This window comes from Balearica regulorum, chromosome 2, assembly GCF_011004875.1.
Source record: "Balearica regulorum gibbericeps isolate bBalReg1 chromosome 2, bBalReg1.pri, whole genome shotgun sequence".
In the NCBI taxonomy this organism is placed as follows: domain Eukaryota; kingdom Metazoa; phylum Chordata; class Aves; order Gruiformes; family Gruidae; genus Balearica; species Balearica regulorum.
In genome coordinates, this window is record NC_046185.1 from 78,412,465 (window position 1) to 78,430,639 (window position 18,175).

Genomic DNA, 18,175 nt, shown 5'->3' on the forward strand with positions numbered 1-18,175 from the left:
GCGGCACGTCACGGCGGCGCCACCGCCGTCGCCGCCCCGGCGGAACTTCCGTTCACCAAGCACGTGTCCCGCCTGCAGCGTCCCCACCAACCGGCGGACGGAGGGGGCGGGGCGGGTCACGCCCCCAGGTACCGATTGGTCCGCTGCGGCGGTGGGCGTGCCGGCGGCTCGCCGATGAATGGAGGCGCCGAGGGGACGCGCGCGGGCGCGTGGCTGTGGCGCGGGATGGGGGTCGGCGGAGGAGGAGGAGGAGAAGGCGTGTGCGGGCTCTGGCGGCGGGCCTCGGGCCCGGAGGAGCAGCGGCTGCTGGAGCTCCTCGCCTACGGGCTGGTGGCGCTGGGCGCCGCTTCCGCCCTGCTGCTCTGCTTCATCCCCATGCCCTACGGCCGGTACTCCTCCCGGCGCTTCGGCTGGCTGCTGCCCGCCCGCCCCGCCTGGGCGCTGCAGGAGCTGCCCTCCCTCCTCGTCCCGCTCGGGCTCGCCGCCTGCGGCGGGGCGGCCACCGCCGCCTGGCCCAACCGCCTGCTGCTGGGCTGCTTCGTCGTGCACTACGCGCACAGGTGCGGCCCTTCGGCCGGGGAGCGGGGCGGGCGCTGTCAGCGGGCGCTCGGCGGGGCTGCGGCGCTGGAGCGCTCGGCGGGGTGCCGGCCTGCGGGTGCTCCCGCTCCGGGTTGCCAGAAGGCGGCGGCGGCGGGGGGGTGGAAGGGGGGGGGGCCGGTGGCAGGAGAGAAGCGCAGTTCTGTGGCAGTTCAGGGTCAGGCTTGAGAGAAACGGCTGGCTACTGTTTTCCGACTGCGGGGATGCAAGTGCTGCTGCGAATTCATGTTTATTACTTAACGTAATAATCAAGGTTTTTTCCGCCTCTTTACGTGAAGATATTCTGTGTTTTTTACATGAGCTCAGCAAGTCATTGTGGCGGTGCAGTGCTTGCTGCTTTGCTTGGTGTTTTGCTGCTGTGTGGTGTGCAGTGGAGTGCTGTGGTGCTTTTCAGAAATGGCATAAAAATGGAGCGTGTGGTGCTCTGTCAGTGTGCCGTACCGTCCGGATGCTGTAGCACTTGTGACAACCCATGCTTAAGCAATGACTTGACCGGGTGGTCTTAAGGACACTGTTCCAACAAGGGAAGTTCAGCTCTGGATGCTGTTATAATGTAATTTTAATATTGTGAAACAGTACCTATGTTCTGATTATGTCTTTCAACATAACGCTTGTTTCAAGAGTTGGGCTTAATGATCCTTTATGGATTCCTTCCAGCTCAGGATATTCAATGGTTCATTAAAATACCGGCAAAGCTGAGGCCGAGAGCACCCTGTTGCTAATGCAGTCGATGGCGTTTGGGCATTTTGTTGAACTGCCTGGGAGAAGGCAACTTAGAGCTCAGATAAGATTCTGGTGTTCCCTTCAAGTCGTTGACAGTAGATACTAGTAACACTCCACAAGTCATTTTGCCACTGTACTAATACAGCCGAGATAAATTTGTCAGGCTAACTTTAAGCCGAGCGTGTGGCTGATATGCAGATGTTTTCCAGTGCTCATTACGAGAGGCTGTTGCTTTTGACTGAAAATATTCCACATCCTCATGGTTGAGAGGGCTACAACGTACGGTTGGCCTGGTGGCTGACTGGCTTTGCAAACCCAGGAGTGTGTCTTTCCTCCCTCTTTCTCCATTCTTAAGAGTAAAGAGATGAGCTTTGGCATGGGATCTTAACTCATCCTCGATATCTGGGAAAAGCTAGAAACGCGAGGCAAAGGCTTGTACAGAAAGCTGAGCTGTACCGTGGTGTCTTTTTTCTAGTTGTTTATTGCTAGACTGAGGGACTGTTCTGTAGGTGAATGTAGACTGGAAGAGACCTCTATTATCCATTTATTTGTTGTAATGTAGCAGGCTTTAAATAACCATATTAATGAATTTGTTATGCTTTCTTGAGAGCCTTTATGGGCTTTGCTTGCTCTGGGAGTGCCTCTTTGAAGCAGTAGTCCTTGGGAAACTGGAAAACGTGAAGAATGCTCAGGCTCGTATATCATCATAGATTGTAATTAAATTGATAAGCGATTGGGAGTTGGCTAGTTGCTCTACAGGAGGTAGAGCACAAAAACATTCACCTGATTTTCTTGTTTGGAGCTTGTTTGTTTACTTGGGTAATCTACTGGGAAAAGCAATCAAGATTCCTTTCCCAAATGGGATGGCAGTTGTGGATTTGTCATGTCTTTAAGAGGTGTCATAGGGCAGACTAAGATTGTCAAGGCAAAGAAATTAATGTTTTTAAGTGACTTTTAAGGCAAGGAGGAAACTGAGCTTAATTAGTTTAATTTCAAGGGGATTGACTCCCCCCCTGCCCCCAGAAGTGCTGGCGGATTTAGTGTAGGGATTGTGAGACCTGGCTTGGTTCAGAAAATTTGATGATACCACTGAGGATTTGGGAACAAAGGAGTGCAAAAATATGCTCTGTGTAGCAATAGTTGCCTTTACTGCTCTGGTCAAAGTAATTGCCTTGGATACAAAGTTCAAAATTTCTGTCAGAAGGGGAGGGGGGGACTAAATCTTGTAATTCCAATTGGGCAACAAAATTAATATTTAGGTATTAAAGCAAGCGTAACTCTCCTTCTGAACTGGGATCAAAGACTCTGCTGAGAATTTGAAAAGCAGGATAATATGGACTATGGATTACAGTTTTGGACATCAAAAATATTTTTTCTGTTAGTGCAATATTTTTTCTTTCCTTGTTCACTGTAGGGCACTCATATTTCCTCTTCTGATCCGGGAAGGAAAACCAACACCATTTTTCACTTTTGTGCTAGCGCTTCTCTTCTGCGTTTACAATGGATACTTGCAAGGCCGAAGCTTAAGCAACTATGCAAAATACCCTTCAGGCTGGTTAAAAGATCCGTGTTTCATTACAGGTGAGTTAAAACATGTTATGAGAACATTAGGTGTAGTTTTCCTTTGTCTTCACAGCTTTTTATTGTTTATGATAATTTTATAATATCTTCCATCTCCTTTCATAAATTTTCTCATAGTTAATTCTCTTGTTAGCTGTAGCTGGAAGCCTTTTAACCTTTTTTAGTTTTCAGCTGTGAATTAACACTTCTTCCCACAATGTCAATGCTAGATGAGCTGACTGTCATCTTTATTCTTTCACACTAAAGTAAATACAGGTTGTGTATTTTTTCAATATAGGAACTTGAGGCCTTAAATGGAACCAGCAGCATACAGGTTTAGAACAAAGCAGATTTCCCACATAACATGTAGATTAAACTGAAATCCCTTGTTTAGTACCTTGTAGGTACTAAAGGTTTGTATGTGGTCAAACAGAAGTGAACAAATTCATGGAGTAAAAATCCAGTAAGGGTAGCTGCTAAATACCAAGATACTACTTCTAATGCCAAAAGTCCTTAGTGTTAGGATATTTACGTGTGCACCAACCTACCCACCCTCGTAATAGGCGTGGGCTTTGTCAAAGAACAAAACTGGCCCACAAGGAGGGGCGGAGGGTTTGGTCATTCACTCCAATCAGGAAGCGAGATTACATTTATAGCTGAAGCCCTGCGCGTGATTAAACAGCTGAGATGTTCAGTGCCAAAGTATTGTCTTTGTCCTATTTTTTGTTTTGGAGGCATCTACTTTTGCCTACTGTCAAAAACATAGTATCGTTTTCCATTTCTTTACAGAAAGATCTTTTTGATCTGACGATAAACCAGAGTATTTTGCTTTGTCAGTCAAAGGCAGAATATTGGGCTGTGTGGATCCTTGATCTGATCCAGTACTACTGTTCTTGTTGTTCTGGGGCCAGAGCTAGTTAGTGTTTCTCCCAGATTTCTCAAGCCTTTTACAGCAAGAAAAAAAAGGTTTTATTTTTATTGCAGTGTTAGTGTGGGTGACAATAGAGGATTACTGTGCTAAATGCTGTCATGACTATAAGATCAAAGAATTTAAATCAAAATAGATGATCTTGCCAAGATTAGGAGGCAGTACTGCTTGTGCTCTAAAAATGGAGAAGTTGAGGTACAAGGGAATGACTTCAGTGGGCACTAGGCACTTGGATATACTTGAAATTCTCTTGGTACTTTTGAAATTCCAGTCTCCTTAAACTTGGATCCAACAACAAAAAAAAAACCAAACAAAAAACAATTAAAAGATGTGTTGATCAAAACTGTTGAAGACTCTGATGCAACAGACTTTTTTTCCGGTGTCCTAGTTTAGTATCTTAAAAGATATCTCAGTACAGTGCTGTAAACAAATCATGAGTCAGGAGCCATAAATCAATTCCTCCTTACTGAAAGATGTTAAAAAACCCTAAGGTAACAAAACTGTTGCTCAGGTTTCCTTGGGTTGTTTTTTGTGTGGGTTTTTTTTTTTAATTTCAAAGATTTTTGAAAGATGTAAATGTATAAATTATAATATTTAGGTTCATCTGCCTTCAGCTATGAATAATTAGTTTGGCTTTTTTTTTTTTTCCAAATAATACCAGTTTGGAATATATGCTTATATATATTTATTTCCATTACTGCTAATCATAAGTGAAGTGTCGATTCATGACTATTTTAAGTCAAAATACTGCTTAAAAAAGTTATCCTGAAAACTAAGAAAGTGAAGAATCCTGGTATATATAGCAACCATTTTAATAGTGTCACTTGCTGGCTTTTTTGAGACTGTTAGTACAATAAATCTTTAGATGAAGCTTGATGTGGCTATGAAACAGCCAAACCTAAGACTACTTGTTTCTTTTATTCCTGTAACTAGAGTATCTTTTGTGCTTTTTTGTTTTGTAGCACACATCAACATAATTGGAACTTAATGGACACTTATAATTGCTATTTGGTATTCATCCCAGCTAGATACCTCTAAATATCTGCAGTTTATTCTCATAACTTTAGTTAACTCAAATGCAGAAGTGCTATATTGTACACTGGGCACTCCCTGAACAACTGGACTATTATGTTCTAGTTCTTAAAAAATATCTGGTGGTGTCTTTAAGCCTGTGTTTTAAAATAACTAAAAAAAAAGAGTAGAAGATTAGAAAATAACAATAGCAAGAAAGCATATTTGCTGAGGCCTAATAAGGTAGTCAGTCTATATGAAGTTACATATGGAAGAGAAATGGGAGAGCGTCCACAAGTAGCAACCAAACAAGGTTCAGTAGTTGGAAGCTGAAATGAGATAACCTTGCAATGAAGACAGAAATTTGGAGAAGCGAAGCTGATTAACCATGATGGTGGGAGGTTTCAAGCAACTGATGTGTTCTGTCTGTGGAGCCTTAGTATATGGATTAACTGTTTTCAGATGTTTAGGAGTTAATTTGGGGAAAGCAATAGCTTGTATCTATACCAATGATTGATTTGGAGCAGCAGCACAGTTTTGATGTGGTTCCCTCATGATTTCTCTGGACTGTGTTGTTTAGTTCAGAGCAGTGAACTCATCTGTTCTCAGAGGAAATAGAAACGTTCCACTTCAAATGCAGTACAATACTTGATAAAACCATGAGCTTGCAAGCCAATGTGGGAACAAGGTCATAATCTTTCAGTCTGTACCTTACACAGGTGTGCCAATAAAAAGCATGTGAACTTACCAGTAGTACCCATGGTACCCTGAAGTGGTGAATGTTTCAGCCTTGTGCTCTTTCCTAATCTGTCTGCATTTCTATTTGGAAACTCCTTCCTTCCTTTACTTGCTTTAGCTTCATCAAACCCTTTGCAGTATGCCAGACATCTTTTCTTACTTCTTTCAATCCCCATTCAACTACTTCCCTCTATGTTGTGCGAGGCTTTTTATCTGGCGGTCAGGCAACCAAGCACACATGCCACCTCAGCTCTCTCCACAGAACAGACACGAAGAGGGCGTAGGCGTTGTCCGTATCTGGATGTGGTCTTGTGACCGAGGGATGTGGGTTGGTCAGTGTCTCCCCTAATGTCTGTAGGCATCTGGATGCTCCAGATGATCTTGTGCCTTCTTGTAAAGACTAACCCCACCATCTGCGATGAGGCACTGGTTCACCTGAAGTGTGTGCCAGGCACATTCAGTGCAGCTGTAGAAACTGGCATCCTGCTGTTTCTATGCAGCATCTTGCACTGCCTATTCTTGAAACCCGGATTGGGGAGCTGAGCCAGGCAGCAGTTAATGTACTGCCACTCTGAAATAGCCAGCGGAGCAGGACTAGGTCCTTTTGCATGAGATTCTACATGGGCGAGGGTGAAGAGGGCACTGGTGCAGCAACACACTCGTGCTCTTCTGTTGCACTAGGTCGTTTGGTTATACAGACCTAGTTACTGTCTTCCTTATGCAAGTGTTGTCCTAGTGTGAACCCAGGCCTTAATCTCCAGGTTTATCCTGATGAAGGGAAAAAACCTCTTGAGTTTAATAGTCTTGTGAGGTCATCTATGTTGTGTGGCCATTCCTGTGGTCCTGAGAATCTACTGGAGTACGCTGTAGCTCCCTTTCTGTTTACGTATCTGTTTGCTACGGGTGGAAGCCAAGTCATGCAGATCATGGTGCATAACCAGCTCTTGGCTTTGTAGAGTGCAGTCCTAGGGCTCATGGCCGCGTGGTGAGAATCTGAGGATGAGGACAGTGAAGTACAATGCCCACAGAGTATAGGCGCAGGGAACGTGGTTATGTGGCACTTCAGAGGAAAGCGAATCCTCAAATCGAAGAGGGCTGCTGTGAAAATAGCCTATGTTCGTCGGCTTGTTGTCCGTGAAGAGAGATTTGATTGTTTCCTTCTGACATGTCATAGTTGTCAAGCAGGGAGGGTAAAAACGCACTGAATCAAACTAATCTTCTATAATAACTGGGCACTCTTAAAGCAAGTTCCAGTCTTTTCATTATCTGAAAAGTTCTTAGTAGTTCATATACTAATTTGCAAACAGCAAAATTACAGTGACATTTCAGAGAAATCAGAGTCTCTAATTTCCTCTCTTAAAAATTTCATATTCTTTCTAGAGCTGATACTAACTTTCAGTATAGATTTTCCCTCATGCTAATACTGAAGTAAACTAGTAAAAATATTGTTTACATTGCTGAATGCAGTGAGGATTCTATATTCTCTGGATAGAGATCTGTTTTGAAGGAAAAGAGTTAAAATGATCTGTTTACCTAAAAGTAGAATTCAACAGCGTTTGAATTATTCACCTTGCGGTTTTGAATGTTGTCATTACATGAATTGGTCTGTAAATTCCTCGTTACATTCATCTAATCTATCTCATGATGATATAATTACATAGAATGTATAGTTGAAAGGATTACCATAAAGTTTTGCTACAAAAGACCCTTTACATATGGCATCTGCGCACATTGATTGCTAATGGAAACTTACTGCATTGTGCTGTATGAACAAAACGTTAAGAAACATGCTTGTTCACAGGACAAAATTCTGCTACTAGTTTTGTAATGTAAGCAGATTGTAACAAGGTAATCAAACAACATTTTTTATTTATATAGGTAAATATGGAGAGAGCTTTCATGCAGAAACCTCAGTTTCTCTGCAGAGCAAGTCATTTCCTCCTAATCCATGTGGAAGCAGACAGCTAGGTCCTTTAGGTAAATGCAGCCCACAAGGGATTGAGAGATGAAAGCTGCCTATCAACTTGTTTGAGAGGCAAGGTCCACTTACACCTGTAGCTTCACTTTGAAATGTAGCTTAAGTCTTGATAAAGTATGCTCTGACAACATACTAGTCGTGCAACATGTGGCCTTATGCATCTGGATATCCACGTAGTGTCTCAGCTGAGATGGTCGTACTACTGGATTTCTCTGTGTTGAAAGAGAACCGTCTGAAAGACTCAAGTTATGGGTCCAAAAAGGCAAAGCTTTACCTGGCCTCTGAGGTGACTTTGCTCTAGAAGCACATCACTGGCATTTTCTTGGTAATGTAAGTAAAAAGCAGTAACTTTGGAGGTGGATTCCAAACAATACAATGGATCTACCCTCAAAACCCAAATCTTGCCTGCTGCTAGTAACGAGGAATGCTGCTTTCAAAGGAAGTTAACATAGGTAACGTGTAGCCAAAGACTCAAAATGTAAGGGTGGAAGTACTGAATTTCAGTCCTATATTCCTTGTGATTTATCCCATGCAATTACGGCAACAATACATAAGGATGCAGAATGTGATGATAATCTCAGTTTCTATGAAAGCCTGGTATAAATGGTTAAACCATTTTGCTGAATGATACAAGTAAATGGTACATGAATTCCTTCACAATTTCATTAGTCTTTTTATTGCACATAAGTCTGTTGTGGAAATTCTGGTATATTGTCAGTAAAAAAAAAAAGAAGGGGACTGAGATGTGTCCCTCTGGCAGGAGTAAGAAAGGCTGTTTCTTTCAGTGTTTAAAATTTTAGTGTGTTTGTTATTCTATGTGGAGGTTGGGGAAATACATGTTACATCTGTATATATGCATGTGCATGCACTTATATAAGTCTAGCAATATAAGAATAAACTTTATACTTACAGTACTATTCCTATCTAGAGACCTGTTGATTACTGTGAGCTCTGCTGACTGAAGAGCTCAGTGTAGGACTGTGATTGTGCAGGATGTCACCAGAATTGCTTATACTGCTTACATTACTACTGCCTTGAGATAATATGCCTAATATATGATATATGACTGTAGTTTGTTTTCTGAATAAGCACTTTGGCTCAGTATATTAAAGATAGTATTTTAAATATTTCTCTTAAGGTTTTATAGGATGGTTGATTGGCATGGCAATCAATATTCATTCTGATCATATTCTCAGAAATCTGAGAAAACCAGGGGAAACCGGTTACAAGATACCCAGAGGTGAGTAAAACCATTACAGAAATTTATATAGCAAAGAAACATCTTATATGAGGAGAGGCAGAGAGAGCTGGGGCTGGTCAGACTAGAGACGAGAAGGCTCAGAGGGATCTTATCGATGTGTATAAATTCTTGATGGGAGGGAAGGAAGAAGAGGAAGTCAGGCTTGTAGTGGTGTCCAGTGACAGGACCAGAGGCACTGGGCACAAAATTCAAACACATGAAGTTACATCTGAACACGTTCTTTGCTGTAAGGGTGGTCAAACACTGGAACAGGTTGCTCAGAGAGGTTATGGAGTCTCCATCTGTAGAGATACTCAAAACAGGACTGGACATGGTTCTGGGCAACCTGCTGTAGCTGACCCTGCTTGAGCCAGGGGGGTTGGACTGGATGATTTCAAGAGGTCCCTTCCAACCTAAAATGGTTCTGTGTAAAGATGACCTTCTAAGGCTTGGTATATTTTAGGGGAGGTAGTCATTTATGATATAAGAGGAAACTGGAAATAGCAGTTTGTCTACCTCAAGAAGTTATTTCAGTGTAGGAAACTTTTTTTTTCCCCCTCTTAAGCCAAGTATACTAAGGAATCTGTTTCATGATACTGCATGGCTTATGTGAGACTTTGAATTTCTTAACCAACTTTGGCTGTATTTTTAAAAAGTGGTAAAAATGTAACATAGCATTTCACAACTTCTGTGAGAATCAGCAGGTGGGTGGAGAAAGACCTAAATTATTATTCCAGCTTGGGGACAGGAGGGGAAGGCAGAAAGTACCTGGCTGCTGTGTGTGGCTGGCCCACCTTATGTTGTCCCACGTCTGAAGAGGGAGGGAGCTTGGGTAATTGGAGAGCATCAACTACTTCAGTACGGGAGATACAGGGGAAAGAGGACAGAAATCCAAAGGAAGCTAGGCATTATAAATTCTGGCCTTCGTGGGGAAAATAAAATGGAGAATATGAAAGGACTTCTTATGGAGCCTATTGAAGTGTTAAGGTTTATTGACACTTCTGGAAACATTAGACTCTTCCAGGTATATTACATTCAATGAGAGCAGAAAAGTAATAGTTACCTCTGAATTCTGGTGTCTCTCTAAATTTTTCCTTTAGTTCTTACTCTCTCTTGGTTTTAGTGAGATTTTTTTGTAAAACTGGAAGAACTATATATATAAAGCAGTAGACTGTCATTTTTCTCCATGAAGGTAACTTTATAATTTTAATAGATGTAAATCCCAAATGCCATGTGAAAAGTTAATATGAATGTACTTTACTTTGTTCCGTGTACAAAAAAGTTGTAAAGGAAATAAGATGTTATCTGTGGCATGATCAGGAGGAGTTGGTCTTTGATATTGCTTATCCAGTTTAAGTACTAGAATTCCACTTCTCTTGTCACAAAAGTGAAGTAATTAAAGCAAGGTCAAAATGTGTCCTTTATTACACTTGGCAAATACTTGTTTGTTTAGTGCCACTGGTAAAGCACATACTGAGATGTTATCAATTTGTACACTAACTTTGGAATTAGGGTGAAAGTTTTTATTTTACAAAGTTCCCAGCAGGTGAGTACTGATTGTTTATGCATAATTGGCTGTAAAACACACTAAATGCAGACTGCCAATTACTTCTTTCACTGAGTGTCAGGGCTGAAGCCATAGACCTGATGGGGGGATGGGAACAAAAGGGCAACATATTTTAAGCTAGAGGATAAATTTGGAACTTTAATTCATAATAATAATAATATTGTTCATAATTAACTTATGTACTTCAGAAGTTAAAGAAATTAAGCATTGTATGCTAACTAGCCCCTTGAGTTTTCTGTGATTCAAAGGGTAGAATATTTTCTATTTTTACATATTTTAAAAAATGTTTAGTTTATGATCAGAGAGCCAGTTTCATATCACTGTTAAGTAATTATTTAGAGTCATGAACTTGCTTCAGATACTGGTAAATCTGCTTTTTCTTTCATGATTTAAAGAGATAAAAATGGAGCTGGAGAAGGTCTGTCTTAGAATGAGGTCTGAAATGATCCTTCATAGTACAGCTTGAACTGAAAAACACTGCCTTTAAAAATTATATAGATACATTGGTGATATAACTCTTACTTGACTTACAGTAAAAGATAGCATTGGAGATATCCTTGATTTAGGTGCTTTTAAAATAACTCTGTCCTGCTTTCAGGAGGAATGTTTGAGTATGTCAGTGGAGCCAACTTTTTTGGAGAGATCCTGGAATGGTTTGGGTTTGCCCTTGCCTGCTGCACCATTGAAAGCCTTGCATTTGCGTTGTGTACGCTTTTCATCTTGGGCTCAAGGGCAAAACAACACCACCAGTAAGTGTTTGTGTCTTATAATTTCTGTAGTCTCTATGCCACGCTTCCTTTCCATTTCACAAATTATGCCTCATCCCGTAGGGGTGTTGCAGAGCAAGTCTTGTGAAAGACTCTGTTACTGCAGTGGAGAATACTCTGAGTAGTATTAAGCACTGCAGAATTTCAATGGGATAGTACTGAGCATAAACACGCACTATGTATGAGGTGGTCAAAATAATGTTTAAATGAACATAGTTCATCCTGGATCTGCAAGGATTATAGACAAGTTTGAGCAAATTGTTTTAATTGATCATATACTATACTTTGCCCTGCGGCTCAAACTTGTTTCTATAATATTAAAATTTTGAAAATCACTCTAAAGTCTTCTGTAACAGGCACACTTTATAGTCAAGTCTGTATCACTGTCTATAATCAAGTGTATAGTCAATGTGAAAACAGTTCTGGTAGATGATATTTAATAAAGTCTCTGCTCTGTAATTAAACAGTCTGACAATGTACTGTACTCATAATGTGGCTTTCCTGCTAACAGAAGGATTGTAGTTTGGGAAGACTTGTTTCTTGAAAGGATTCTCTTTAAGGAATAGCATGTTTAAAATAATTTGAACACCTTAATCTTATTTTGGTTATTTTCAGCTTCCTGCTTTGGTTCTCATGCTGAAACTTAATGGCGCAAGAGGAAATAAAAATGAATATATGTAGGCAATAGGTTGAAAAAAAATTGCCATTGCTAAGTCTGTCAGGGCAAGTCTTGAAAACCTCCAGAAACAAAGGTTGTCCTGCACCTTGTTTGTAGGGTATTCCAGGTCTGTATTACCCTCCAAGTGAACAAGTTTTTCCTACTATCCAACCTGAACCTTCCAAGCCTGTCACCTGTGACCATCTCTGTTTGTTTTACCACCTGCTATTACTGAGCAGAGTTGCAGAATATCTTAGGTTGGGAGGAGCATCTGAAGGTTGTCCAGTCATCTGGTGTGACCTGCTCCAAGCAGGGCTAACTGCTAGGCTGTACCTGGTTGCCCAAGGCCTCATGCAGTTTGAGTTCTGAGTGTCTCCAAGGGTGGAGGCTTCAGCACATCTCTGGCAAAGCACTGGAACAGGATTTTTCTCGCTCTTATGGGGAAGAGGGTTTTTTTCCTTAAGTCCAGTTGGAATTTTCCATTTTGTAACCTTTATCCCCTGCCACTTGTCCACTCGCTGTGCACTGCCAGGACCGATAAGGCTCTGCCTTCTCTTGAATATTGCTGTTGGTAGTGGAAGACTGAAATTAGATTTGCCTCAACTTTGTTTCCAGGTTGAACAAGCCTAGTTCCCTCAACATCTCCCCTGTTGTTCCAGCTATGCAGTCATCTTAATGACCATCTTCTGGATTCTTCTCCGGTTTGTGGACATCTCTGTTGCACAGGAAGCTGAAAACTGGAGGCAGTAATGCAGATGCAGGCTCTTAACTGCTGAATAGTGGAGAATAAGCACTTCCCTTGACTTGGTGGCTCTATACTTGTTGAAGCAGACCAGTATGCAGTTAGCTTTCATCATTGCAGGGATCCATTACTGACTCGTGTTCAACTTGTCCATCAGGATGTCCATGTCCTTTTGTGCAGGGCTGCTACCTAGCCAGTCTCTGGCCTGCACTTTTGCATGGGGCTATTGCATTCCACCTGCAAGTGTTTGCATTTCATTCATAGTTTTGCTCCGTTGTCTTAAATAATTCCCAGTACCTGTAGGCAGCAATGACAGGACCCCTTAGTCTCTTCCTTGCCAGACTAAGCAGTGCTGGGTTCCTCAGCCTCTCCTTGTATATTATGTTCTTCAGGCTCAAATTCCATGGTTGGTTTCTGTCCATCTTGAGCCTTGATACCACTCTTTCAGATCTCTTGATTTAGAGCACTATGAAAAGCTAAATGTTATTAAAGGAAGTAATTTGCACTAAAGGAAAAGTGCATAAAAATGGAAGAGGGGAACAGAAAATAAGAACAACTAAAAATTGCAAATCCATGTAAGCAAAGAAATATTTTGGTGTAGTTAAGTTTGAAAAACTTAAAGAAAATGACTGAAAAGGGTAAATAGTGTAATGCTGGTATTCCACAGCTGCAGGTTATCATGCATTGCATGCTTTGTTCTCTGCTGATTCCAGCTTTGATCTTGCACTTAGCTATTGATAATGTGAATACCTGCACTTTTGAGGAGCCCAGCGGAAGTTAATTGAGAAGCAGAAAAATAAATATTTGAAAATGGAAGTAAATGTCTGTTATATAAAGGTAACCAGACAAATAATATTTGGTAGTGCTATGCGTTCTTTTAAAATTGTCTGGATTTGAAAATAGTGATGATCTTTGAGGGGAATTGGCAGTAAGGGTAGTGTAGTGCTTGTCACATTCAGATTGATTATCCAAATCCTGACTGGAACTGAAGATGTTTCTATCCAGAGCTATCCAGACTATTGTTCCAGTATGTGAAGTATCCCTTGCTTCCACATGAAGTCATTATACAATTTGACATTTTATCGCCTTGAATGTTTTTGGTTTGTTTTTTTTTCTCCCCTAATTCTAAAATGCAAATGCCCAGGATGTGTAACAACATACTTCTTGCAACAACAGGCTGTTCCTTCCCTGGCTGCTCTCACCACACCTTTGGTTTGATTTCCAATTGCTGGCAGCAGTAACTTTGTTTCATTGTAGTTGGTGATTAGACGTCATTAGGATGAGTGTGGTAAATAGTGGTTTTCTATCCAGAGTAGGTTCTAAAAGCATTTTTATGGTCTGTGGCCAGAAAATATATGGATTAAATTGGACACATGGTACAATTACTTAATTTCCTCGACAGCACTTTGAAGACTCAATACTCATCAGATTTGTGTCTTTCTTTTTCAGATGGTACCTTGAGAAATTTGAAGACTACCCAAAGTGCAGAAAAATTGTGATCCCATTTCTCTACTGAGCTGTGCTTTTAACACTGTTTCTGAAATGGATGCTTTTTGTAACAGCTAATGCCTTACAGTTGTTAGCAGGTTAATAACATACTCTGATCACCACTGTGACAAAGCCTTTGCATCAGTGCTGCTATTAGATACTGCTCTTCCTCTTAATGAAAACCCAGAAAGTGATGGACATGCTGAATAGGAACAGAAATGCTTTTGCAACAGTGGAGCACCATCATAAATACAATTAGGCAATGCATCTGATTTTGCATCATGGAAAGTACTGTTGCAGGAGTTCTGGTGTTTTCTTTTTTGCCTATCCAAGCTTCTGCTGTTTCCACTTGATCTAGCCACGCTGTCCTGAGGACTGTGCCGTGAGCCCAGTCACTGTCACTGCAATCTGGATGGTGTGTTCTGCCTGTTACTTGCCTGCATACACAAATGGGGTTGATTTTTTTTCCCTTGCCTTCCTAATCCTTGCTTCCCCCACCTGCATTTCCAGGAGAACGGATGATGCAGAGCAAGGACATTAGATGAATATAGTTGCTGTTAGGTGAGAGACAGTATACTTCCTCCTCTTTGCACTTGTACACAGGTATGGGCACTGTATAGATAATACTTAATGCCATTTGCATAAACAGCTCTAGTGCTACCTTTTCTAAAGAATACATTTTGTCATCTACCTCTCAAATTTGATAACTATCTCTCTTCAGTATGTGTTTTCTCACTCAATGCTATTTTTAGAAGGCATTCTTTATTTGGGATACTTAGGCCAGTCTAGCCCTGTTAACAATTGTATTATATAAAAACAACTTTAAGATTTTACAAAATTTTCTATGATGTTTAAAAAAAATCAAGTGTCTTCCTTCTCCTGTTGATAAGTTTAGATGATTTTATATTCCAAAAATCTGGATTTTTTTTAGTGCTACTTTTATTAATGTCAGTTCTCATACCCCCATATTTTTCTCCCAAAGGCTCCAGAAGGGTTTCAAAAATGTGATGGGATCCCAAGCATACTGACTTTCAAGTTTCAGGCACATCTGTGTCCTTTGCATGCTTGTGATATTAAAGAATTCTTAGAATTGCTGAAAAAAAAATTAAGAAATTCTACAGAAAACTTAAAAAAAGCAACCAACAAACACAAACAAAAACCCCCCAAACCAACAATAATAATAAATAATAATAAACACCCTCCCCCCCAAAAAACCCCCAAACAAATCCCCCACAAAACTCAAACTCTTCTGCTAACATAGTTTGGAAATCAATGGAAATCAAACTTTTGCCAAGTATCTTCTGATCTGTTGACACTGTATATGTTGGGTTATGTTCTTCAAAACAAATTGGTAACATAATTTTACTAGATGCTGAGTTTTCCAGTATGGTATTGCAGTAAGCTTTATCTAAAGCTCAAAATTCTGTCTTTGCTGTTGGGTTACACTGCTGTAGTAATCAAAGTAACATATCTGATGAACTTTACCTTTAAAATTTTAGATACTAGTTTAAAAAAAGTACATTTCATAAATGGGCAGTGAAAAAAGGACTTGGACCCAAGCTTCTGCTTAACAATTGTTTTTTCCTCTTCTCCTTCCTGCCATATTTATACAGTACTTACTGCACTGCAGTCTTGGCTATTATTAAGGATCTATTCAGTGGTGTAAATAAGTGTAACAAAAAATTCTATCGTTATTAACTGAAATAGTCAAAGGAAGAGGTGAGAGAAACTGGCAGTCCTGTGGTGACGATGACTGACCTGCAACTAAGCCCTTGGGCTGCCAGTTGCTCCTCATAATGTAGACTGGGATGACCAATCCTGCTCTCTGCCAATAACCAAAAAGTCCAGCTTTGGGAGAACATAGGAATGCTCATTCTTTTGCCAGTGTCATTACTTGATTCTCAAATTTAATCATTTATTCAGTGTTGACATCTTTCCTTACTGTTTTACAGGAAGTTTGAGGCTTCTCCTCTTGTTTTTATCACACTATAATTTTGCATTTGATCCTAGCTCTTTGATTGACAGTCATGAAGTTCCCTGGGGAAAGGATGGTGGGGAGGATGACTTACTCCTCAATGCTAAAGTGGAGTTAGTGGACAATAAAATTTCAATAGGATCACTTAAAGCATATTCTGAAGAGAATTTTAGAAACCTAGTCTTTATATATAGAAATATTTTTAAACCCTAACATATCCCTGTGGCAGTTTTTAAAATCTTGGTATCAAAATCATCCAGCTATCAAAATGTGGTTTAGAGGGAAAAAATACAGGATTCAAAGAGCACTATCTACTCTAGATGTTAAAATACTTGCATAGTTTATGATGAATTAATCTTGTATCTTTAGGGATATTTGATTAAAAAAAAATCACTAATAGGACAACCAACCAGTAAAAAAGATCTGGCTGCAGCACTTTAGTCTCTAATCTACCATCTCTTTTCTTTTTTTGGCCTTTTATGAAAAGGCAGAGATTCTTTTAATAGTAAATAGTGGGAGAAACTGTTCGGTGTTCAGTAGATCTCCTTATATTCAAGAGCTGTAGCTCTCTAGTCAGCAATCTGTATCATAGTTTACAGAAAATTTGTACTGATGCCTCAGTGTTGCTCTGGTGCTATGTTGTTAAATATTTATCTTGACTAAAAGTTCAGCTGGTTTGCTCACATAATGTTAATTTATGGTTTACCTGTAGCAGGATGGGGATCTGAGACGCGATGCTCTGACAGCTTATCTGTGTGTGTTCTATTGTTACAGAAGATGAAAGGATAAGGTCTATGGGATATGAATGTCAGTGCATTTAGAAATTCTAGTTGATTGGATTATAAGAAAAGGAAAAAAAAAAAAGGAAGAAGGTTTTGTTCTTTGTGTGTTTATATCTTATATTCTCATTGTACTGTTGGAACCTTCCTTAAGTACAGAATTTGAGGCAGTTCATCAGAGCACAAGTCTTATGAGGAGCGGCTGAGGGAACTGGGGTTGTTTAGCCTGCAGAAGAGGAGGCTGAGGGGAGACCTTATCACTCTCTACAACTACCTGAAAGGAGGTTGTAGGCAGGTGGGTGTTGGTCTCTTCTCCCAACTAACAAGTGGTAGGACAAGAGGAAATGGCCTCAAGTTGCACCAGGTCAGGTTTAGATTGGGTATTAGGAAAAATTTCTTCACCAGAAGGGTTGTCAAGCATTGAAACAGCCTGCCCAGGGAAGTGGTTGAGTCACCATCTCTGGAGGTGTTTAACGACATGTAGATGTGGCACTCAGGGACACAGTTTAGTGGTGGACTTGGCAGTGTTAGGTTAACGGTTGGACTCAATGGTCTTTTTCCAACCTACATCATTCTAGGATTCTTGCATTTCAAGACCAAGGTGCATTGGTGAAAAGCATATGACAACTTGGACAAATGCTAGAACTGTCTTTTGTTTAAATAATATGCCATTTATTTGTCATACTTCACTCATGCTCCCTTCCCCTTTCAGCAGCTTTGACAGAATTTTTCTGTTAGAAAATATCTGATATTGAATTTTTTCTTGAAAATATGTTGTGTGAAAATGATCTCTCTCCATTCCAGAAGGAGAAAACATGTACTTGCAATTGGGTATAGTATCTGTAGCAGTTTTTAAGGGACACTTGTATTCAGACTGCCTACATCTTTCCCAAAAATCCCCTACTAATAAAACATTGTTTGCAGTGTCTTGCTTGAATCCTTTTTTTCTGTTAGTAATCCTTCCTATAACTTGTGGAGGTTGACCAAGGCTTTTGTACCAGTGATTTCATTATCCCAAATGAGGTCTCCAGGACTGTAATAGTAAGGTTGTATTAGAATAACCTAAATGCATATATGAACTTCATGAGATACACTCAAAAAAAGAAAATATCCAAAGTCACAAGAATTTGTCTTGTGATACGATCTTAACTATGTAAAACAAAGTATGTAGCTGAGATGTTCTACACTTGCAGTTAGAGCAAAGATTAACAGAAGCAGAGACTACTTATTTGGGTTCCTCTTCTGCTGCTAGGTCATGGTGAACTTTTCATTTGGAACAACTGTAGCACCTGCCGTTTCAACTATTTTTATTGTGGTTCAGCAGCATATTGTCTTTTTGAGGAATCAAGATAGTGTACAAATGAGTTGTCACATAAACTTGTATTCTTTCAGCAGGCAAGAAATCCTGAGAGAGTACCACAGAG

The 18,175-nt window shown here is 40.4% G+C and overlaps 1 protein-coding gene and 1 long non-coding RNA gene across 2 annotated transcripts in view; both read left to right on the forward strand.

Annotated features, from left to right (window-relative positions):
* The window catches only part of LOC142600431 (uncharacterized), a 761,935-nt gene extending 744,256 nt beyond the window's left edge, over nucleotides 1-17,679 (forward strand). The window contains exon 2 of the long non-coding RNA XR_012833904.1: nucleotides 17,283-17,679. This is a non-coding gene — a long non-coding RNA (uncharacterized LOC142600431). The remainder of the gene's footprint in view (nucleotides 1-17,282) is intronic.
* Nucleotides 158-17,679, forward strand: SRD5A1 (steroid 5 alpha-reductase 1). Its single transcript, XM_075744777.1, has 5 exons — nucleotides 158-560; nucleotides 2,735-2,901; nucleotides 8,674-8,775; nucleotides 10,941-11,091; nucleotides 13,959-17,679. Exons 1-5 carry the CDS (start codon nucleotides 175-177, stop codon nucleotides 14,023-14,025), a joined length of 873 nt encoding a protein of 290 aa, XP_075600892.1. The 5' UTR covers nucleotides 158-174; the 3' UTR covers nucleotides 14,026-17,679.
* Nucleotides 17,680-18,175: the final 496 nt, after the last annotated feature.